This window comes from Alternaria metachromatica (genome assembly GCF_023757995.1).
Source record: "Alternaria metachromatica strain BMP 0045 chromosome Unknown scaffold_20, whole genome shotgun sequence".
Lineage (NCBI taxonomy): Eukaryota > Fungi > Ascomycota > Dothideomycetes > Pleosporales > Pleosporaceae > Alternaria > Alternaria metachromatica.
The window spans coordinates 463,900-486,771 of NW_026055511.1; the positions used below are offsets into that span (position 1 = coordinate 463,900).

A 22,872-nucleotide genomic window follows, 5' to 3' on the forward strand; every position below is an offset into this window, starting at 1 on the left:
ATGTGGGCACGACTGCAAGCCTTGGGCCTTGGCTGCAGCGCTGTCGGGAGTGACGGAAGGACTGCAGAGAGGATGATGTCGTTATGTCTTTTTCTTGCATATTGCAGCGCTGGTAGCACTGAGGCAAGGCGCGGTAGTGTATAGGTGGACCACTACTTGCTCCTGATAAGCCTCGCGTCGAGCAGGCGACAGCCCTCGACGGCACGCGATTGGCCCGCCGGCGCTGGTATCGTGATGTCAAGCGTAGATGCGACGGCTGGGACACCAACCCCATCCCAAAGAAGCCGGGGTCGACTATGCAGGCTCTCAGCAGAGGGACAGCGTCGCAAAACGCCTGGCTAGGCGCATTGAACCAGGGTCGGGCTGGAGAAGCATACCTGCCTCAGTCGGCGCCGTATTGGTTTTGCGGTTTCAAGCACGATTGCATCTCACATATCGCCAGAACCTCGCCCTCTGCTCCCATGCCCGATCCCATTCCCAACGTAGAACCGACGGCTGCTTGCAATTAAACTCGACCAAGGCATCTTGCGCCGCTGACGGGTCCAGAGCACTGCGAGGCCCACCACTGGAGTCCATCCCTGTCCCCCGACATCAGGGGCTAGCGCGAGTTCCGCAAATTGCGTCGCCGAATCGACCAAGATGCCGGCGGTGCAGCATCACCAGCGACTGCCTCCTGTCTACGAAGCGGGCGATAGCGAAGACTGCGACGCCGACGTGCACTACATCTCGCCCGCCAAGTCGCTGTACATTATTTCCGCGCATAGCTATGTGCCCTCATTAATCAAAGCCCCTTGCGACCGCGACGACAGCTGGGCGAACGACCACCGACTGCCTCACCGCATTGGCACACCACTCCGCATCGACACCCAGCGACGACCGCCCCGACCGCTCATGGCCACCCTCACCTACGCCCACGATGCCCAGCAGACGTTTGGCGCTCCGCCCGGCAGCCCGCCGGACCTCACAAACTCAAAGTCGTCCAAGTCGTCCAGCATCCACTCGTCCACGCTGCTAGACTTCATGGGCACGACGGAGAACCTCTCGCACTTTGAGGACATCAACCTCGACGAAGCATCAGGTGGGCCCTCCTCCTTCCCCGTGCCGGCGAGCCCGTCTAATCGCGTCCTCTTCGAAGCCCCGCGCGCCTCGCTGTCCACCAGGAGCCTCCCGCACTCGCACTCGGCCCACTCCTTCCGCGACCTGACGGGTGCCACCAAGCAAAAGTACCCGAGCCTCAAGGGCCAGGTCAACCACGCCGTCCGCCAGCAGGCCCAGCTCTCCGCCCCCGGCAAGCAAGCCAGAAGAGGCTTCACCTCGCCCTCTGTCCCCTCGCTCTCCAGCCTGAGCCTTGCCGCGCCCCAGCGCTCCTCGCGCTCGCCATCCCCCTCAAACACACACAAGTCTGCTTCGGGACCCCGCACATTATCTCGCAAGAGCTCGCGGAACGACGTCTTGCCGTCCCCGGGCTTGGGCTCCAGGAGGCAGTCGTGGCAGGACTCCAAAAGAAAAACTGTAAAAGAAAGGGAGGCAGAGTGCGACGATGAAGACGATGAGCTCCCTGAAGACGCTGTCATCTGGAATGTTCCCATCTCGCCGCGCCCTACTCAGGATCGGTCGCCGGCGTCATGGACCGGAGAAAGTCCGCCATTAATGTCACCGCATCCTGGCGTCTCTTCGTCTTCGAGGACATCTCCCGCACCTTCTGCGCGCGTCTCCCAGCGAACCCCCTCACCCAATGTTTCCAGCAGGGGCGTGTCTCCCCAACCCGGGGCACAGCAAAACACGTGGGCCGAGACGTACACCGCGTTAGATACCGACGCCAAGTTGATCACAGAGAAGCTAGAGGAGTTCCAATCCGAGTTTGAGCGAAAGCAGGAAATCTCACGGCAACAGCCCGGTCTCACGCGTTCAGCGTCTATGAGCCAGCCAGAGCCAAAGAGTAAAAAACCAGCACTCCCGCCTGTTCGCAAGAGCGATCCTCTGATCGACCCTTTCCAGCCCTCAGTTGAGAAGCAGAAGTACCTCTCGCGCACCCGACCTTCATGGCTCCCACCCAAGAACCCCAAGGAGGAGAAGAAGCACCTCAAGGAGTACCAGCGCATGTTGGCTCGTATTGAGGAAGCTGGTAAGTTATCTGCGCCTTCAAAGGCTCTGTCTGAGACAATAAATGGCTAACAATCACAGAACGTCTTGAGGCTCAACGCGCGCAAGAGGAGGCGCTGGCTCGTGAAAAGGCCAGCCGCATCAAGGCTGAATACTGGTCGAGCTTACTGCTACCGAACTGGGCCACCGAGATGACCAACTCCGAGCTACGTGCCTCGCACAGGAAGATGTGGTGGAACGGAATCCCCCCACGGTTGCGAGGCCAGGTCTGGCAGAAAGCGATTGGAAACGACCTTGAGGTCACAGAAGCTACCTACAACATTGCCTTGGAGAAAGCACGCAAAGAAGTGAAGACACATGGCCACGAAGCGCTCGGAGGCCGCTATGTCTACATTGTCGAAAGCACCCAAGCAGTGTTCCCTGAACTGAAGATGTTTGCCGCACGAACGTCACAAGCGGCAGAGGACGAGCAGCCGCTGCACCGGGACCTTGTCGATGTGTGCCTGGCCTACTCCATGTACCGCCCGGACATCCCACACTCAAGTTTCGACATACATCACATCGCCGCATTGCTCTTATTGAACCTTGCCGCGCCGCAAGCCTTCGTCACCCTGTCCAATCTGCTCAACCGCCCGTTGCCACTGTCCTTCCTCATCCACGACCAAAACGCCATACACGCCGCCTACTCCACAACACTGCACGTTCTGTCGAAGAAAGCGCCCAGTCTGGCTCAACGGCTAGAGACGCTACGAGTTGAACCCAGAGATTACCTCTTCCACACCCTCGGCTCACTGTTCTGTGGTCGTCTAGGCGTTGAGCACGCCGCGCGCATCATGGACATTTACACCATCGAGGGCGATAAGAACGTCCCACGCGCTGCCGTCGCTATACTCAGTATACTGGAAGGCAGCTGCATGGAGGGTGACGCAGCGCAGGTTGCAAAGACACTGCGCGAAAAGAAGATTGAACTTGATGTGGACGAGTTCATGAACAAGGTGTTTGAAGCGGGCAAGAGCACGTAGACTAATACCGTCCATAGTCTTGGTGGTGGTTGATAGCAGCGGCAGTCAACAGAAAGTATTAATACCGTATTGTACAGTTGAGACAGAAATAATCGACCCATTACAATAATCACCCATGGAAGAGAAAGAGAGAATCAAAAACAGAGGGACACCAGAAGAGAAAGATCGATGATATACGAAGACTCATGCAGCGCGACTTGGAGCTGAACATACACCATTTACCTGTTAATTTCCTAGCCTCTTTGCATACACAACCGGCGTTTTCGATCTTTCCATTGCGTTCTTTGCATACACGGAGTCTGTCACTTTCTTGTCTCGTTTGAAACCATGGAAAGGCTCGTTTTTGCGTCATACAATCAATCATCTTCCCTTTATCTATCTTGTATATAACACACGCAATTACTCTTAGACAATTGGGAGGAAGCGAAAACCGGGTAGGTGAGTAGCTGAGCTTAGAATCTATAATCGCACAACAAACACGGTCTCGATCTTTTATTGTTGCATGTGCGAGACTGGTTGAATTGTGTTTTACTGGAGTGACCCCTCTTTTCACATGTCGAACCTAGTGGCGGGGCAAAGTTTGTGTTAGTGGTAACGGTTAACGGTGACGATAATGGGCGGGAGGCGTTATCGTGGCGTAGCTGATGGTGTAGAAAGGGGGAGGCCGGGAACTAAGGGCTTCTCGGCTCTCGTATGTAACGGGTGCGGGAGGGGCGTATCTGCATAGTGCTATGTTGCAATCTCCGAAGAGAGACTATCTGCTCGAGGCGTTTTTGTGGCCGCTGGCAGGTCATGAAATGTTGTGTGTGCGTTGTGTGTTTGTGTTGCTGAGAGCTGGCTTTGGCGGAGACTTGTGGACGTCGCGGTCCGTGATGTATAGGCGAGCAATGGGATAGAATTTTAGATAGGAAATATAATTCGGGTAGAATATATGGGTTCCTAAGCAGCTATGGGTGATACAGCATGTGTTGGTATGATGATGGTTGGAAGACACATCCTCGCAGGGTGACTCGTGGTTTCGGGAGCATGAGGCGGTATTGTTAAAACTTGCCTACTGGCCATTCTTACGAGATGACAGAAGATATCCTTAGATGCATAAAGAGATCTTCTAAAGCTTGGGGCTCAGTAGGTCTTTCCTGCTCGATTCAAATGTTAGGTGAGGTAAGAGCGAGACGCAGGAACGGAGTGACGCTAGTGATAAGGACTAGCGTCATACCTACCTGCTGTCATAGATCAGGGCAGGCAACCGCAACACAAACACTCGACTTCAACCTATGAAATTTTCTCGCGCCTTCAAAAACCCCTGATTACCAATACATTTATTATGTGCGGCACTCACTTGGTCCTTCGGCCATCATGCAGCTGCGTCCACACCTGCGGCTAGTACAAGCCTGCATCTCGCATACCGGGTACTGGGGAATGCGCATGCATGTCACCTCACCTGGACGCAGGAGAGAATGACCAGGCAGCACAATTTCCTTCTCAGTTGACATCTGGTACGTGTGCTCTTGTAGACCCTTCCTCACTTCTTATCTTCCAGGATGACACGACGTGCTTCATGGCCTAATCTCCCACGAATGCGCCTCTATAGATACTTCGCAGCAGAGAACCCGAATGCGTGGTCTCAGTGTGCGAAAGCTTACTGTCTGAGATGTTACCGACTTGTTCAGTTTTAATATCCACTTTGAGGTCTGGTTCGCTAACTTGGGAACAGACTTTTGTTCATGGACCCTGTCGTATTGCGCCATCCCGATGCTACATGACATCTCTCTCCCGACTTATCTCTGGATTGTCCAGCACCTGGCCTTTTCCCAGTTACGGCTTAAGTTCGTTGTATCAACGTGAGCTGCTAATGGAGGCTAGAGAACTTCAAAAGTCTAAGGCTCTACCCTTTCAGCATGCGCAACAGTATGCGCTTCTACGTTCTCTGTGAGCGAACTCTTTGAGGCGTCAAAAGAGTGCGAAGAAAGTTTTCCCATGCTTCTCTTCCCTCTGTCATAACGACATCGCCTATAGCAACCCATACAACGATCCTTGAGAGAGAAGCAGGCACTTGATCACCTTCGGATCTGAGAGGATTGGAGCAGAGGGGAAGCCCTAAAATGTGAGCGAGGAAGGGTAGCGGTCGTTGGTCCTATCGAGCACAGCGGAATGTGTATGTGTCGGCTTTGACACTCTGGGCTGCTCCAACGCCAGCTTCTCTGCCTCTTGAGATTGGGTCGAATTGTCAGATAGTTCCACTACGGCTGAAGCCCCTACCCCGGGTCATCCACCCTGCCAGTGGCTGGTCTTCTGACGTCGTACACATAGACTTACGTATAATAACATTCATTGTACAAGAATCGGTATCTAATGCTCCATGTCCTAACACTTAGATCTACCTCGCTTTCTCCTTGTTCTCGGCCGCCCTTCGCTTCGCCCGCACCTCTGCCTTTCTCCTCTCGCCACCATCGACCTTGTGCCCTCTCCTTACTTCCCAGATACCCTCTTGCAGCCTTATCCGTGCTCGTAGACCTCCGCTTCCCTTGACTGGTTCCACAAAGCTGCCCTTGATGGTCTTCGCACCCTTTACGATAACGCCTTGCACCTTGGGTAATGTCTCGACAGGCTCGACTGGTGCTTCAGCACCCACCGGTACATTAACGACCAGCTTCCTCGTACCCGGATCATGTGTTGCCGTGGCAGCTGCGGAGCGGGGACTTATGGTGTTACCGAGTTCGGGATTTGGCGGTACTGGTGCTTCGACGACCTTCAATTCTGCCACACCGTCCTGGACGTGCTTGCAATCTCCTCCAATACCATACTCTCCGTTTCTATACTTCTCCCGCCATTGTAAGAGATAACGTCTCGAGCGTGCGGGCTCAACGCCAAGTTCCTTCAGTTGCGGCGATGTGAGTGTGAAGAGGGCTTCCCAGGACGGTATCTTGGTTGCGTGTGCGGAGAGGCCGCGGCCGATTGCGCTGAGGAAGGCGGTGTGATCGGGAATGAATGGTATGGGCTTAGGGACCGGGCGCATGGGGATCGAGTGCTGGAGGTTTCGTACGCATGTCTTCGGTATTGACACTGCGGATGTCGCATTTAGAAGTGGGCGCCTGAGGATCATGATGGCGGTTTCTGCGACATAGTTAGCATCCGTGTATATATTCCAGGGTGACATATATCATACTGTGTCAAGAAGTGTCCGTCGCGTAGCAAAATCCCCCAATTCGCGTTGATGTCGAAGCTGCAGTCGCCGTGATTTTCGGGAAAGCCAAGACGACGCTAACACCCGCAGCATCGCAGCCAGCCAGCAGCCCCACGTCACCAAGTCTCCCAAAGCTCCACAGCTTGCAACCCAAAACACCAATTGGCAGTAGTAGAGAGTCTCCTATTGCACGCCTACCCTCATATCCATCATGTCTGGTCCTGAAGCTCACCACCTCTTCCACCATCCCATTGCGGACCATTCCTTCTCCGCCGACCGACAGACGCTCGCTGTAACCCGAGAGAACAACGTCGACCTCTTCCAGAAGACGGGCAGCGGATACAAGCTCAAGGATGAGCTCACGGGTCACGACAAGACAGTTACCGGTGTAGACATTGCACCCAACTCTGGCAAGATTGTGACTTGCTCGCAGGGTAAGCTCGGAGCTATCTGGTGGCCTGGAGCAGGCAGCTAATGCAAGCAACAGATCGCAACGCCTACGTTTGGGAGCCTTCGCCGCAGGGATGGAAGCCCACACTGGTGCTCCTCCGCATCAACCGCGCTGCTACCTGTGTCCGCTGGGCACCCTCCGAGACCAAGTTCGCCGTGGGCTCTGGTGCTCGTTTGATCCCCGTCTGCTACTTTGAAGAGGAGGACAACTGGTGGGTCTCCAAGCACATTAAGAAGCCCATTCGCTCCACCATCACCTGTGTCTCCTGGCACCCCAACTCGGTCCTGCTCGCCGCAGGATCTACCGACGGACACGCTCGCGTGCTCTCTTCCTTCATCAAGAACGTGGACGCGCGTCCGGAGCCCTCGGCATGGGGAGAACGTCTCCCGTTCAACACTATCTGCGGCGAATATCTGAACAACACCGCAGGTTGGGTCCACAGCGTCGCCTTCTCTCCCTCGGGCAACGCCCTCGCATTCGCATCCCACGACAGCACCCTCACCGTCGTATACCCCAGCGGTCCCGAACAAGCTCCCCGCGCCATCCTCAGTGTCAGCACTCAAGTCTTGCCTTTCATGTCGCTCCTGTGGAGCTCTGAGGATGAGATTATTGCTGCCGGATACAACTGCGAAGCCTACCGTCTGAAGGGAGACGAGTCTGGCTGGCAGCTTACTGGAAGTCTGGAGGCTAAGAGCCGACCTGGTCTATCGGATCAGCGTGAGGAGAGCGCGTTGAACATGTTCAGGCAGATGGATCTCAAGGGCAAGTCGGGCACGGATGACACCAAGCTCAAAACTGTGCACCAGAACACCATCAACACTATCCGAAGCTTTGAAGAGAGCGGAAGCGGTATCACCAAGATCAGTTCCACGGGTGTGGATGGAAGGGTTGTTATCTGGACTTTGTAGGCACACATTCAAGGTCTCGGGTCATATTCTTGAATAGAAAGATCAATTGCCTCGCACATTGCCAGCGAGAGTGGAGTAGCATCTAGCAGCTCGGATATCAAAAAGAAACTCTGAACCCATCTACACAAATACTTGCTATCGTACATGGCCCCATACTTTTCTCGTACACGGCTACGTATCTCGTAGTGAATGTGAACCCGCCATAAACGCCTGTGCAACACTTCGTCCCTCAGCCAAAGCCAGGGAAGCCCTGTGCGTTGAAATCAAGTGGCACAGTGGGCGCTGGTGGCACACCGTTACCCATACCCTGAGTCGTCTGCGCATCGTTCAAGAACCAAGACCAATCTTGATCAATATCCATGGGCATATGTTGCCACGAGAAGTTGTTCGTCGGCAGTGGGAAGTTGTTCATGCTGTCGTCGTTGATCTGCGAGTTGAACGTGCCTCCTGCAGCAGCGCCGGTTGCCGATGCGTCATCTGCGTTGAGGTTGTTCCAATTGTAGAAGCCGTCGTACGACACAAAGGGCGAGGGGTCGGTGAAGTTGAAGGCCGAGGTAGCGGTACCTGCGGAGACGGACGTCTTGGGCGTGACATTGAGCGATTGTGTGGGCTGCGAGAAGACGTCCGAAGAAGTCCGCGACGGCTTCTCCGACGTGGGTGTGTAGAGTTGTGCTGATGTCCCGGGGGACCTTGCGCTCCCCATGCTGGGTGAACGACCAGGAGGGGCTGGGCCTTTCTTGACGAGTTGGCCCCCTCTCTTGATTGAGATGGTACCAAAGTACGGGATAACGAAGTTGGCCTCTCCGGTGCAGGCTTCGTCTATCTCGTTGCTTGTGCCCTTGAACTTGCTCATCATCTTTTCGAGCACCTCGGCGGACTGAGCGGCGACTTTACCTCCCTTTTCGCTCGATGCGCGGCGGAAGATGTCGATGCTTACTTCGATGAGTCGTACGTCTTCTTCAATCTCTTTAGGGGTAGGTCCGCTGCCTGAGGTTGATGAGACCATGCCAAAGTTGAGTAGGCCGATTTGGATAAGAACTGCAGCTGTGAAACCGATGAAGTCGATAGCCTTGCACTCGTAGAGCGGCTGAATGTGTCCCATCCGCAGAGACTGGTACAGTCGTAGTACTTCTCGTGAGCCGTTCAGGCATGCGGTTTTCGAGTACGAGAAGCGTGAGTTCGATGCTGCTTTGAGCATGAACGGCAGATGCAGGTACACACGGATCTGATGGAAAATGATCTGACCCATGATTCGCTCTCGCAGTTCTGCCGCATTGGTCTCCGCGTCGGCGAGTAACTCTGTGTAGTTTAGCCATGCTGGGTCGAACTTCTTCCACAGGTCTTCCAGTTCTTGGTCGAGCTGCAGTGCCCAGGCGAAAGACTGTTCGGCGACTCCCTGGTTTCGATCGATGACCCTCCCTGCGAGCTGTGAGAGCTTCGTGATACCGACCAAAGGATGGAGGTATGTGCCGTCGCCCACATCAGGCATCGTCAGGTCGCAATGCGCGTCAGTGACACCGTATGGAAGACCCAACAAGAGAGATAGGAACCGGTCGCCATGGTACAAAGCCCACCAGATGCTTTCGTGTGGTGCTGAGGCTGTGCGCTTACGGTGCAGTCCCTTTCATGAGTTAGTCATAGTTCGGCGGTTTGTGACAGCATGAACTTACCATGAGCTGGGCATACATCAAGCCCTTTCGATATGCGATCCAAGCTCGTCGTGGTTGACCTACATCCGCGTACCACTTGGACTTCAGGATGAGACACTCCAGGCCCTCCAAACTTGCTGCATACTCATCATCGGACAGGAACCATCGATCCACAGCCTCGATGTAGCGCTCAACATCGTCGTCATCCTCCGATGAACAGATTCCGACTGACAGAACGACAGTAGCAATCGCGCCAATGTTTCCAGTCGTCAGGGCTTGCGCAGCGAATTGAGGTAGTGTTTGCTCAGGACCGGAGGTGCCACTGCATTTTCTCCGCCATGTCTGCCACCAGTCACTGTTCGAGTTGAGAAGTCTGGTGAGTTGATCGTAAGGCGGTAGCATCGCAATCAATGCTTGCTTGCATTTCTCTCGTTTTGCGGAGTGCGCGATGGTGGCTCCAGCAGCTATGTCATCGTCGTGTCTGTTTTCTATTGTATACCGATCGTCAGCCGCTCCTCCGGGCTTTGGTGTTGATTGCTCCAAAGGACAATTGCGGGCCTTCGCTTGTGCTTCGGCATCGTTGAGCTGTAGATAGTAAGTATCAGATAGAGCTTAGAGTGTTGAAATACATACTGCATCTTCGAACACAGAGAGGATAGGTATATGGTGACCTCGGTCTGAAGCAGCACGCTGGTTGTTCGGCAATTGGAAAATGTTGGACGAGGCTCCTGAGGAAAGAGGAGTCGGTGGGAAAGTGTCCTTGTGGTAAGTAGTAGGCGCTTTTGGTGAGGAGGTGTCGGCTAAGCTCTGGCTCTGACTCCGGCTTTCTGACTTGACAGTCTTGTCTTCTAGCAACGTGTCCACCAAGGCCTCTAGTCGTGATACTCGCTCACGGAGGTTCTTCCTATGATCGACAATGACTTCCGGGTTGGCATGTTCTTGGTCGATGCACCTGCTGCCGCGCGCGAAGCATTCTGAGCAGACATCCGGATTGTCGGGCTGGAAGATGCATCGGATCTTGCGGCGACGACCTAAACTCCATCAGAAAGGCCCACAGTATGAAGACGATGAAAGATGGAGTAGAGCAGAATGTTGGCGTGATGATGCACGCAAAAGAAAAGAGGAATAGTGACGCGTAGCAGTGCGGTGTAGAGTGATTATTCAACTAAGGCAATAACTGGATTCACATACATTCGAAGCAGCTATGCGTACCCTTACGCATCTTTTTGCGTGTCGGTAACGTCTCCTCCTTGGGCATCTCGATTCGTTGTGTTCCAACCACCCCGATCGCACGAACCTAGCTCTTGCGACGAATTCGTCCGGACTCGGCTCTGCACGGCGCACTCCGGATCGCGGAAGTTGATGGATATATTATCGCGTCCGCAACTTGTTCTGGCAAGAACAAACGGACCCAGTTGATGAGAAATAAAGAGGCTTCAGTGGTAGCAAGAAGTCAGACGTAAGCTGCTGGCAGTGATGGGGTTTCAAAGCAAATCGAGGAGGTTCGGACGGTCTTTCGTCCGTTAGGTCCGTGTATTAGGTCAGCGAAAGAAGCTGAATAATGCCCGCTTAACGGCCGTACAAGGACTACTGCTGACCACGGAAACTTATAGTAGGCCAGGATTTCCAGGCAACAATGTTATCTCGCGTTTGCGGGCTCTCGGGGGTTCGGTCGAGTCGGAGATCCTCGCCCCCGTTCCCCATTTGGCGAAGTATGCGAAGAACGATGCGAATAATCTCCAGGTGTACGAAGAGCGGTTAGCCGGGGGCTATGCTAATGCTTGAGTCGATCACGAAACGTGGAGGTTGCGGGTAATATCGCATGATGCGACTTGGCTTTAGTCGCGACCTCGATAATGCATGCGTCGCAATACGCGTATATTACCCCACGGGAGTCCCCGCGACCCTTGCTCACGACACAGTACACCTGTCTTCGGGAGGAGATGGGTACGCTGTCGATGGAAAAGTCTGGACCCATTATGACATCGTTTTCGAACGCTTGCGTGGAACGCGGTCGGGCGCAAGCTAGCAAGCCCTATGGATGGTAGGGCACCACACGTCATCCGTAGCCTGCCGCATCGTACCCAGCAAGATCACCGTCTTACTGCCAGCTGCCCATCTTTCCAAACCCAACGCTCTAACCAAAAAGATCTACAGGCCCTGTTACACAGATGCTCAGTATGGTACCTTGATTGAAAACACTGGATGAACATTTCTCACTCCACAATCAATTGGCTGCAGCACGCGTTCTGCTGAACAACATGTCTGCAGCACACGACTTCCGTCATAACCACCATCTTCCACCGAGCCCACCTCCCTCACCCCCATCTACACGACGGAGACACAAGAAGAAGAAATCAGACCCATTCGAGGAACTCGCAACCACACCAATACCCTCGCTGCCATCCTCTCCAGCAAACGAGCTGAACGACGACCAAGAATCGCTTTTGACAAGAGTAAGCCAATCCCAACGACGAACCTATTATTTCCTTTCCTAACAAATCTCAAAGATTATCTTGACACCAGTATTGTTCATATCCTTCCTCCTCTCCCTCTTCCTCGTCAACTACCGCAATCGCGCCCGCCGCACCGAAGCCCACTCCCCCGGCTTCTCTCTCCTCACCTACCTCGCTCCATCCAGCTGGCTCGATCCAGAACCCTACCAAGACCCTGACGATTCAACCTGGGGCCGAAGAGGAACCATCGGACACGTAGAGCCTCATGACGCTATAGGGCCGCGGCCAGACGAGCAAGGCGAGGAGAAGCCCAAGAAGGGGAAAAAGAAAAAGTCATGGCATTTGAATAGGAAGATTAGAAAAATGGCCAAGTTGGAGATTGGCGACGCGCTTGAGATGCGGGGGCGCATGATTGTGGTTATGCTTGTAGTATTGGGGTTGACGTGCGGTATGTTGTGGATGGGTGTCAAGTGGGCTGTTGTCTCGGTATCGGGCATGATGTCTGGCGCGAAAGCGTGATTAATAGAACGGGATGATCGTTCTTGAATAATAATACGCATGATGCACGAAGCATAAGAGAGCTTTATTCTATGTCTTGAATTGTCTAAATCTGGGCTCTTGCTTCGGAGTACCCTAAGAACTATGGCGAATTACTCGAACACCAATAGAGGTCGTTAAGAGGTCGTTCCATCATTAAGATACAGTCGTGAGCGCATTAGTCGTAAATGAAGAAAGAAGAAACGCCAATGCATAAACGAAGACAGCGTACAGTCGTCTACAAAGAAGGGTATCGCAGCCTTTTCAACGCCCAGCACAATTCGAGAGCCATCTGGCCATGCGCGCCCGGGGAAGATATAAACAGAACACTAGGGAATAAAGAAGGAAATAGGAAATGCAAGTCTGGGTGTTAGTGCCTCAGAGTGAAGAGGCGCGCGACAAGCCGGTCGAAGAAGTACCCCATGTCGGCACCTTGTCTCTTCTCTTTAGCTTTCTTGATCAGATAGCTAGACGTATCCTCTCTCTTGATAGCCTCGCGCAAGCTTTGGATAAACACATCTTCAGGTGTGCCCGTCTGGTGAGACTGCATTGACTCGCCTTCCCAGTCCGGCCTGAGTCTAGCGTGGCAACCAGAGAAGCAAGTGGTGTAAAACTCAAGTAACTCCTTGACACCATGATCATCGACCTCGGCATTTTCTTCAGTAGTAGATGAGCGAGAGGTGTCGTAGCGGGTGTGGTACGGTAGCTTCGCGGCGTGGTAGTGGATAGATTCTACCGTCATCAAGACAGTAATGAGAACAGCTAGGGCGATAGGCCATTCATCGCAGTTCTTGTTCAAGAGAAGTTGCTCCAGCGATGTGAGTACATCCTTCATCAAGCTCAGAGCGAGAGCAGGCATGATCGCACCGAACTGCGAGCGGATGAAGCACGGTGTGGGAGTCAGGTCTTCGGGTATGTTCATCGTACTGCGGATGACTTGCTCCAACATGGGGCTCTCGGAGCGTGATGGCAGTGTTATATCGCCGCCAATGTGGACAAGTACGAGAAGCTTGAGCGCCTGGTGAAGTATGCGATAGTGAGGAGATTTTGTCGAGAGGGATCGGGAGAAGACGTAGATGTCGCGTAGGATTCGGAGCGGCGAACAGTATAGTGGGAAAGCACGGAAGTGGTGAGCTACTAGTAGCGATAAGTGGGAGTCGAGGGTTTGCGTTAGTTGGAATTGCGCATCAGTTGTTAGTACAGCTGGTAGGACGGCATGCTCGTGTGGTGACCCGGTATAAGGCTGCGGCGGCCATGAGTAGATGATATGTTCGTGTACCAGAGGAGCGTCGTCGTTGAGCTGCACAGGGTGTACTGAAACCGGAAACGATGGACCAAAGCCGAAGTTCAGCGGAATGGTGCAGGTGACCTCTTTTGAGATTTGGAATTGGCCTGCCGGAACGAACGACTCCAAGGGTCGTGACGTTGGATGCCACCCAAGACGGTCAGAGAGGAATGCCGCAGACAGATCAATAAGCGTATGATCCCGACACGGGTGGTTGACAAGATCACCTTTGTAGTGATCAAGACAGGCTCTGCACGGAGTACCAGGGTCGCACTTTTCTTTCCGCCGTTGACAATTGGAGCAAGCGCCAATAATGCGCATCAACGCTGCGTGCTGGCGCTGCTCAGCAGTGAGAGCTCTCTTTCGTCCTTTTAGCGCTCTTCCTGACATACCCTCTGTGCTAGTGGGGGCCAGACGATTGGTCAATGGATTGGGTTGGTAGGATACCCACCCGTAGGCGTCGGAAGTAGGAGATGGAGTAGAGGCTTTACGGCGAGAGAGCGAAGCGCTTCTGGACAGCGCAACGCTGCGAGGGTAGCGTGAAGTGCCTGGTGATACCGAGAGCATGGGAGGAGCTCTTCGTGCGGATGCAGACGCTGTAGCTCGATTGCTGACGCTTTGTCCCCGTGTAGTATCCGGGATAGCGATGGCTCTGCTCCGACTGTGTAGATCATACTCGCCATCTGATCGCTGATAGGATGGCAGCATCGAACTATAGCTCTGTGAGAAAGATTGAGGGATTGCGATAGGCTCGACTTCTGATCTGCCTCCGTCGTCCTCTGCAATAGGTTCGATGATCCGTGGCTGCTCTGCCCATGTACCAACGTTCGAAAACAGCCGGGAGTGCCTCATATCCAGACCACTGAAGGAATGGGATGAGTCTGCAACATGAGGATTGAACACTGTTTCAGCCGTACTCTCAAAAGATCCTGCCGACGAAGTGAAGGATTCTGGGATGCGCTCATATCGTGTGTCTAGAATGGGTGAATCGCTGATGGTTCCTAGCGGTGACAGGAGACTGTTGTCGCAGGCACCAAACGATCCGAAGTACTGGCTATCCGCTTGTACGACGAGCGGAGAAGTGGAGATCGTGTCAAAGGATAGAGAGGTGCCATGCCCTTGTTCAAACGAGGACTGCCCATCTAGGATTGATGGTGGGGCAGAAACAGTATACTCGAGCGAAGGCGGTTCATCGGCGATCAAGGGCGGCGCTGAAACCAGGTACGCAGGCTCAGATGTATAGCTTTCCGATAGTTGGTGGCCTGCAACGTAGCTACGCTCTTGAGTGCCCGTGTAGTTGGTCTCCCCTTGGAAGAAAGGGTCGTACAATTCGTCGTCCCAGGCAACAAGATCCTGCCAGCTTTCGTTCGGTGAACCCAGGTACGGGATATGAGACATGCTTTGGGTCGGCGGTATCGCGCGTTAGGCTGATGCGAAGGTGCAAGCGAGGATAGAGGAAGACCGTAAGGATCACCCCTTCGCTGAGGGTCTCATGCGGCTAGCGAAGAGAGATGGAAGCGCGGACAAGACTGAATGTCAGAATGTTGCGTTGTAGGGTGGTGTCTGCGTAACATCGATGAATATCTCCAGGCTGAAAGGTGGCCAAAGTTATATTCCACGCGCAAGCTGGGGCAACACTGGGGTGCTGCGGCTGACTGCGCGGACTTGACTGCCTTGCATCAAAGGCCACCAGGGCAATTGACGAGTAGTCGTCAACGGGCTTATCACGTTGTTTCTGCTTATTAGTCAATGACTAGAACTTGTCTGTGAGCGGCCGCAGGCGGTTGGTGCTGGAAACTTTGCGTTGATGGTATGATGTCTTAGGGCTGGTCGGCAGTGCCATCTGACCATGCGCGGGCCTGCAGCATGGTGGCCGGTCAACTCGATCTGTGATAGCCCTGTCACCGTGCTTTGCCGGCTACGTCTCCCCGCTGTATACTATGAAATGGAGCTCGAATCAGAGCTTGCAACGTGAGCACCCTGCGACGTAGTGCAGCATGTCGGCTTTACCCATTTGCGCGAATTTGGTAGACCATGTCTAAAGAGGCAGGCTTCTGGAAAAACTCCGCCCCATCGTGGCTGTGGACGATGGGACTAGTTTGATAAACTCCGGCCGTGCGTATGCCTCTCTGTGTACCAGGGCGTTGTTACACATTCTTTCTCTTCGACATTTCCACGAGGTGGTAGGTGCTAAATGTCGAACAGTGCTGTGGGGTTTAGAAGGACGACTGCCTGTAGCTGGTGTGCAGGTGCCTGGGCAGGCTGAGGGTAAAGCCTACGTTTGCCGAGCTGAAGCAACACCTTGACCCCTTTGGGGAGACGTCAGTTGCAACTCTCGCGCGACGGCAAGATTGCCGCGCGGGATGGGAACACCTCGGTTCAGAGGTAGCGTTCTTTGACGCCCTCCCCAGACTGTCGTGAACAGACATGCCAGGGTCAAGCGATTATCTAGCCCTTCTGAGTAAACGACATCTCGAATGGACGCGCTATGTATTGCCAAGCGAGAAGCAGCCTGACGTGTTGCCTTGTATGCGGGTCTCTCACGGCATGCGACCATCACCGAGCAGTTAGAGGAACTGCGCCTTACGCTGTCCCTGCGCTAGATGCTGCAGTAGTTTGTACTTGTATGCATGCACTCCACTCATACAGATGTGTAGCTAGCGAGCCTCACTCTTCCTTCGTATTTGCGGCTCTGCGCAATCACTTCCCCTTCTGCTCGAGCACGTCGCTGACGTAGACTATCCTCAAGACCATCGATTGCGCAAAGATAACTCAACCCTCCAAGTGTCTAACGCAATCCGACCAGGGCCAGTCACTGCGAGAGCTTCTCACCAAGAAATGAACGTGGGACGCAGAAGTATAGTAATGTTTACATAATTCATACTGAAGGACCCAACGCCGAGAGGACGGAGTGGGTCCAGCCCAAGGAATATTAGGGCAGGTGGTTTGGCCAAAAGATACCAAAGCAAGCAATACAAACAGACAATGGCCGTAAGAATACGTATATGCGAACAATAAGACATACGAATGTAGAGAAATACAACAGGAGGAACCGAATCCAGAACAAGACATGTACGAGTACATGTATACCGAGCCCACCCGAAACAACCGTTGACTTGACGTCGGGTATCATCTAAAAGGAAGAAATATGTGAAGCAGACTGGTATCGTACAGAGCCGATCGCCAGGCTACTCCAAACCTCGACGAGGCTCTTTTCCCCCCAATCTTTGTCAGACATCGATCATGTCGTCGGATCCCTGACTAGGTGTCGGATCAGAACAAGACCACGCGCGCATGCGGATGATGATGTCCAGATCCGGATCCCCGTCTAGTCAGGAAGCCTCGGCGGGAGCGAAGAACAAGACGATCTCGCCTCTGTCGTTCCTTCTGAGGCGCAGATCCTTCCAGAGCTCTTTCTCCTCTTCCGCCTTGGAGGGCGCACGATCGCGCTGCTCGGAGCGCTCGCGGTGGTATCGTTTCAGAGCCTTGTTGACACTCATGCCGCGTTCAGAGTCTGGTCCTTTGGTAATGAAGGACATGAACAGCCCCGCGCGCGCATCGAAGTCTGCCGAGGCATGTGCGACGTCTCCACTAGGGCGCACAATAAGTTGACCTTGGCCATCTGGCTCCGGGGAGTTTGTTTCCGAACGGTGGTACTCAATGGCCTTCATGGGCTTGCGCTCTCGCGGTGCTGGCGACACCGAGGACGAGTATTGGCGGCGGCGGATGCGACGAACCTCTGTGGTAGAATCCTCCCGCTTCTTCTTAGGCCTGATCTTCACAAGAGCAGTGTTGGCCTTGCGCTCTTTGCGTTCCTTATTCTCCTTCCGGTCACGATCGCGGCCTCTGTCCTTCTCCTTCTCTTTTTCCTTCTTCTCTGCTTGCTCACGTGCCTTGATGTCAGCCTTGCGCTGCTTTGCTTGTTCTGCCTCGTATTCTCGCTGCGCGCGCATAAGAGCCTTGGAGTTGCCTTGCTTAACGCGTTTCATCGGGCTCAAAGGCGAGTTAACGTAGTCACCTGAGTCATCGGGCGAAGGTGGGAACTCAGGGCGGGCAAGGAGTTTGTTCAGTCCTCCAGTAAGACCAGAGTGGAGCATCGCGGGGGCATCAGCCATTGTAGTATCCCTTTCCTCTTGGGCGCGGATCGCCGACATGTCAAGTTCGCTGGGCGAATTGCGCTTGCGCTTGCGATCGGTCTTCTTCGACGTTGTCTCCACATCGGTATCGCCCGACTTTGTCCTGTTGTGCTTCGACTTGGGAGCAGGCGTGGCGTACGAGTCGTAACGCTCACGGGAAGGGCGAACTTGCTCAGTCCCGTACGAGAATCCGTTCTGTGCGAAGGACTCGTCGTCGTCGGCTACCTGGAACTTCATAACGTCTGCGATTGCGGGCATGTACTGCTCGTCGTATGCGGGCGGCTGACTGTCTTCCAGCATGCGCGCTTCATCGATGTGCGTCGTTCTCGGAACATTGGGCGTCGAGGAGGGGTCGAGGAAATCGAAGACATTGGGCGCTTCAATCGCGGCCTGCTCATGATAGCCTAGCGAATGCGCCGCTGGCGGAGGAGTGGGTGCGCGAGGCGGGGCATCCACGACTGCGACGGCGTTGCCATCGTCGCGCGCGTCTTCGACGTATGCGTTGTGGGGCGTGAGTGCTTGCGAGTTGTCGTGGTAGGCGCTGTCCCGCTTCTGCTGCGGGCCCTTCTTCTTTTCTTTGTAGAGTTTGCCCTGGTACTTCTGGTCTTCGGTTATGCAGGCCTGTGTCGCGTCTGTCAGCCACTTTGAACAATGAAAAATCGAACACGGCGCAATGCGCAGTGCTGGCACAAGTCGTGTAGCAATAGATAGGCGTTGTTTCGAGGCCAGCAGATCGTCATATAGGGCAGGAGAAGCATATGCGTACCGTGTGGGACTTGTAGGAAGTTCCCGGGAAGTGCACCATGCAGTCGAGGCAGGTAAAGGACGCGCCATAGCACTGGTTGCGGTGGCCGTCAAGCTTCTTCTTTGTGAGGACGTCTCCACAGTTCTAAGCCGTCACAGTCAGCATACGATGCATGGCTACGGCAGGGGCGCATGGTGGGGGAGAGGTAAACATGGGACATGGGGCTCAAGTACCTCGCAGGAGAACGACACCATGGTGGGAATGCGGGTTTCGATGGGCAAGGAGCGGTGAACAGCTGGCAGACGGTCAATGGAGGAGAGGATGGAAGAGTCGGTGTGGGGAGGGGGCGCCGCGTCGTTATCACCCCTCGCTGGCCCAGGGAAGGTTTCAGTTGTTTGGGATACAACAAAAGTCGGTATAGCGCTAAGTTGCTTTGGGAACAGGCCCCTGTGACAGTGCGCGCCTCGCGACTCTCCCGAAATACATCAACTGACCGCGCATCGCAGCTGCAGCCCGTTAGCGCCTGCGAATCGCTGCACTTGAGCCACGCGCCCGCCGAACTGGTGGGCTTGGTGGGCTGCCCATAGCCCGCTCTCAATGGCTCGCCGACCTGGAGCATCAAAGTGCCATGACGCACTCGTATCACACACGGTCCAGAGGGGCACAGTGTCGCAGGTAGAGTGCGATGCTTCGTTCTACCATCCTTCTATCATGCTTGATAAGGGCCTCTTGGTGGCTCTCCTCGCGACAGGGCTGTTCCTGTCCGACGGCTGATCTCTTGAACATTCATTCGCTAGGGCATTGCTAGGGCAATTTCGAGTCCGGTTTACATCCCACCACCACAAAGCCACTGCGAGACACTGCCGTGTGAAACCCCGCCGACGAACTCTGCGATCTGCCGGGAAGGCCGGAGCTGCTCCGTCGATATCTTTCAGCTATCGTCTTGACTATTGGCTTATTGGCTCCCTCCCAGGTCGCGAGCAGCCATTTGCGGCGTAGCAGGTACCCGCAAATAATGTATCGTGACCAAGACGCGACCCGTCTGCGCAGCGCAATGTTTCGGGCATTGCGCATCAAGTCCGCTGCGCCATCCAACCCCAACCTGCATGCAAACACGTCCTGCATGTTTCAATATGGGGCTTTTGCGGTCGTAAAGGATACATTGTCAAGTGTATTCTCCAAGGCGATGCGCTTGCCTGCTGATCTCTCTGCCACTCTAGCGCTTTATCATCCGGGGTCTTATGCAGCTGTGTCTTTGTTCGATGTCGGATCGTCGTCTCCACACTGGGTGTTGGTGTGCGCGGTCAGTACATGTCTCACATGTGGTTCGTACAGGGACACTACTTACACCGCAATCATACGCGTCGCCTATGTCTTCGCAGTTGAACTCCGGCTTCCCCAGCCGCTTGTTGACGATGTTGTGTACGTAGCAACCCCACATGGCAGCCGCTGTCCGTGACGAGACCTGGGGAGGATACTTGGCGAGTACTTGTCCGAAGTGCTCTGCGCATTCTCCGCTGAAATCCCAGTCAGCGCGTGACCTCTATGTATTGAACGCCGAGTAGTGTAAGACATACCAGGGGTATAGGCGTTGGAACAGGTGTACATATGACCGCAGCGCCTCTTGCTCCTCGTCTGTAGGGCTTTCGGGGAAACGAGCGAAGGTTGTGTGTAGGACTTTCCACGCGGCGCGACCGAGTTCTGCCCTGCATTTGCTTGTCAGCCTGCCTCCTGTGATCTGTGTGGTGCCCGCGCAGGCCGTGATGCACGTACTTCGCCGTCGCATTCTCTAGTTTTGGCGCGATGGCATGTCCTGTGAGCACAGCTTCACTGGTACGGCCTAGTTTCTTCTCGGTCGCTGGCGATGCTAGGTGTGCTGGTGTCACCTTGTAGGGTCCTACTAGAATGAATGAACAGAGGGCGAACACGACTAAGGCAAAGACGACGAATCTAGCCCGGAGGCCAGTAATGCGGATCATTGTAGAGTAGGTATACTAGTTCTCTGAGACGAGAAAGCGAGGTGTTAGGGCGGTAGGAAGCGTTCCATGGTTCACTGTAGAATGTGAAAGGCTGCCATCCATGCCACGCACGCGATGCCTCAGATAACGCCAAGCATTGGGGCTTCGCAGCATCACGCCCGAGTGGTCCCACCACGCGCGGGTAATCTGCAGGTACGTCTGCGCGATCGAAGCTAGTTCGCATTGGAACAACATCGTCAGGGCTCTCCGCGATGGGAAATCTACAATTTGCGGGCGGGTGCAGGTGGGCTTTTGATATAATGCGACGGCTGCCGAGGGATATTACCGGGCTACGTCATCCGATATCGCAGTAGGGCTGAGCTTACTGAGCCTCCGAAAGCGTTCAAAACTTTGGAATCGCCAATTGACTGACCTGCATATTGACTCGCACTTCAGCACACGACACCCTAAACCACTTCAAATAATTCAACAATGTCAGACTTTCCTCCTCCACCAGTCGACACCATTGGTATGTCAATTGCTACCCCGGTCATCGGGACGTTCCACACGCCGCAGAGACCCGCGCTAATTCAATCGCAGACTGGAGCAACGTAGGCTTCAAAATTCGGGAAGGTGAGGCTTACCCTGTCAAGAATGACTTCGGTGCGCGGCTGCGTTCCAGTATGGATGAGGAGGCAGAGTCTATTTCTGCTGCGTACTCTCAGCCCCACCATACAGTCATGTATAAAAAAACGCATTTAAACATCTTCTAACTTTGCAAAGTCGCTGGCCATGTTGAATCACACTACTCTAAAGAGACCGGAAAATGGACCCCTCCAGTATTCGTCGAAGATCCCTTCCTACGAATCCACGGTATGGCGCCAGGCCTGAATTACGGCATGCAGTGCTACGAGGGTATGAAGGCTTTCCGTGCACCAAACAACACTATCAACATCTTCAGGCCCAACAAAAACGCAGAGAGGATGCAGCACTCAGCGTCTTTCATTTCTATTCCGGAGGTTCCGACAGACCATTTCCTCGCCTGCTGCAGTATGGCCGTGGGAATGAACGCGGCGTACGTACCGCCCCATGAAACAGGCGCCGCAATGTACATCCGACCACTGCTCTTCGGTAGTTCGGCACAACTTGGCCTGAATCCACCCCAGGAATACACCTTTGTAGTCTACTGTATCCCAACTGGTGTCTACCATGGCTCAAACCCAGTAGATGCGGTCATTCTTGAGGACTTTGACCGCGCCGCGCCAGAGGGCACTGGATCGGCAAAGGTCGGCGGTAACTATGCCCCAGTTTTACGGCATAGTGAGAAGGCGTACAAGGCAGGCTATGGTATTACCCTGCATCTGGACAGCAAGACTAGGAGCGTTGTTGATGAGTTCTCGACATCTGCCTTCATTGGCGTAAAGAAGGACGGCGAAAAGGTCAAACTCATCGCATCCAACAGCAAGAACGTCATCCAGAGTGTCACAGGAGACAGTGTTCTCAGGATCGCAGAATCCTTTGGCTGGGAAGCTGAGTCTCGAGAGGTACTACAAACGTTCTGTCAATGCGTACGGTGAGCTAACAATTTCAGATCGCCTATGACGAACTCAAGTCCTTCGACGAGGTCCTTGCTGCTGGAACCGCGGCGGCTCTTGTGCCTATCAAATCCATCACTCTGCCTTCCAAGAACGACAAGTTCACATACGCAGAGGCACAGCAAGAACCAGGCCCAGCATGCAAGAAGCTTCTGTCGACCTTGAAGGGTATTCAACAAGGAAAGATCGAGGACAAGCAGAGCTGGCTGTTCAAGGTAGAGAGGCCAGAGCAATTCGGAAAGCAAGATCAGGCAAATGGTGCTAAGATAGTTGGACAACTGCCTTAGAAGGGTTGTGTCAACCAAGGTTCAAGCGTACACCATGTAAAAATCGCAAAAGTCTGAACGATTGCCACCATGGTTACAACCCGCCACAGGTTGACCTTTTAAATCTACATGAAGGAATTCTGAACAGTGTGACGCTGAACAAAACAAACGTGCATTACATGTCCGCTTTTGCTTTGTCCTATACTTAGACGTGACTGTTACAACTCAAACACCCGACAGCAAGGCCACGTGCTTGAAACGAAGAAGACGATCACAACACCGGAAACGCGGAGCTTGCAACGGCGATATCTTGCGTTAAAGGTGTTGGTGCCCCAGGAGTATAAGTGCCGAGGCGGCCAGAACTATTTCCTCGACACCCCCACGCAGTCTAGCCCCATACGCATACGTCATCCCTGCTTTTCACCCGCAAAACCCACCTGCATCTGCATCATTCGAGCGCGCGTCTACCCAGCAGTGCAACGAGACAGACACCCGACATCCCTACCCCTTCGCATACCCACGAGGCCCGCACCCTTGATTAGTCCTTCGGCAGTTACCGCCTCGCACAGAATAACTG

General features: G+C 54.1%; 9 protein-coding genes across 9 annotated transcripts; 4 read left to right on the forward strand and 5 right to left on the reverse strand.

Moving 5' to 3' along the window:
• Positions 1 to 639: 639 nt before the first annotated feature.
• Positions 640 to 3,125, forward strand: J4E83_007865 (uncharacterized protein; the record flags this gene model as incomplete). The annotated part of the gene is made up of 2 exons (XM_049334763.1): positions 640 to 2,125; positions 2,185 to 3,125. 2 exons carry the CDS (start codon positions 640 to 642, stop codon positions 3,123 to 3,125), a joined length of 2,427 nt encoding a protein of 808 aa, XP_049186252.1.
• A 2,377-nt stretch (positions 3,126 to 5,502) lies between these two features.
• J4E83_007866 (uncharacterized protein) lies at positions 5,503 to 6,228 on the reverse strand (the record flags this gene model as incomplete). The annotated part of the gene is made up of 1 exon (XM_049334764.1): positions 5,503 to 6,228. One exon carries the CDS (start codon positions 6,226 to 6,228, stop codon positions 5,503 to 5,505), a length of 726 nt encoding a protein of 241 aa, XP_049186253.1.
• Positions 6,229 to 6,520: 292 nt separating this feature from the next.
• J4E83_007867 (uncharacterized protein) lies at positions 6,521 to 7,668 on the forward strand (the record flags this gene model as incomplete). Its single annotated transcript, XM_049334765.1, has 2 exons — positions 6,521 to 6,743; positions 6,797 to 7,668. 2 exons carry the CDS (start codon positions 6,521 to 6,523, stop codon positions 7,666 to 7,668), a joined length of 1,095 nt encoding a protein of 364 aa, XP_049186254.1.
• Positions 7,669 to 7,897: 229 nt separating this feature from the next.
• Positions 7,898 to 10,539, reverse strand: J4E83_007868 (uncharacterized protein; the record flags this gene model as incomplete). The annotated part of the gene is made up of 4 exons (XM_049334766.1): positions 7,898 to 9,289; positions 9,339 to 9,902; positions 9,951 to 10,348; positions 10,530 to 10,539. The coding sequence occupies 4 exons, from the start codon at positions 10,537 to 10,539 to the stop codon at positions 7,898 to 7,900; spliced, it is 2,364 nt and encodes a 787-aa protein (XP_049186255.1).
• Positions 10,540 to 11,578: 1,039 nt separating this feature from the next.
• Positions 11,579 to 12,292, forward strand: J4E83_007869 (uncharacterized protein; the record flags this gene model as incomplete). The annotated part of the gene is made up of 2 exons (XM_049334767.1): positions 11,579 to 11,773; positions 11,828 to 12,292. 2 exons carry the CDS (start codon positions 11,579 to 11,581, stop codon positions 12,290 to 12,292), a joined length of 660 nt encoding a protein of 219 aa, XP_049186256.1.
• A 388-nt stretch (positions 12,293 to 12,680) lies between these two features.
• J4E83_007870 (uncharacterized protein) lies at positions 12,681 to 14,993 on the reverse strand (the record flags this gene model as incomplete). Its single annotated transcript, XM_049334768.1, has 1 exon — positions 12,681 to 14,993. The coding sequence occupies one exon, from the start codon at positions 14,991 to 14,993 to the stop codon at positions 12,681 to 12,683; it is 2,313 nt and encodes a 770-aa protein (XP_049186257.1).
• A 1,934-nt stretch (positions 14,994 to 16,927) lies between these two features.
• Positions 16,928 to 18,730, reverse strand: J4E83_007871 (uncharacterized protein; the record flags this gene model as incomplete). Its single annotated transcript, XM_049334769.1, has 3 exons — positions 16,928 to 18,352; positions 18,498 to 18,620; positions 18,710 to 18,730. 3 exons carry the CDS (start codon positions 18,728 to 18,730, stop codon positions 16,928 to 16,930), a joined length of 1,569 nt encoding a protein of 522 aa, XP_049186258.1.
• A 985-nt stretch (positions 18,731 to 19,715) lies between these two features.
• Positions 19,716 to 20,455, reverse strand: J4E83_007872 (uncharacterized protein; the record flags this gene model as incomplete). The annotated part of the gene is made up of 4 exons (XM_049334770.1): positions 19,716 to 19,760; positions 19,825 to 19,993; positions 20,054 to 20,182; positions 20,250 to 20,455. The coding sequence occupies 4 exons, from the start codon at positions 20,453 to 20,455 to the stop codon at positions 19,716 to 19,718; spliced, it is 549 nt and encodes a 182-aa protein (XP_049186259.1).
• Positions 20,456 to 21,309: 854 nt separating this feature from the next.
• Positions 21,310 to 22,316, forward strand: J4E83_007873 (uncharacterized protein; the record flags this gene model as incomplete). The annotated part of the gene is made up of 2 exons (XM_049334771.1): positions 21,310 to 21,978; positions 22,026 to 22,316. The coding sequence occupies 2 exons, from the start codon at positions 21,310 to 21,312 to the stop codon at positions 22,314 to 22,316; spliced, it is 960 nt and encodes a 319-aa protein (XP_049186260.1).
• Positions 22,317 to 22,872: the final 556 nt, after the last annotated feature.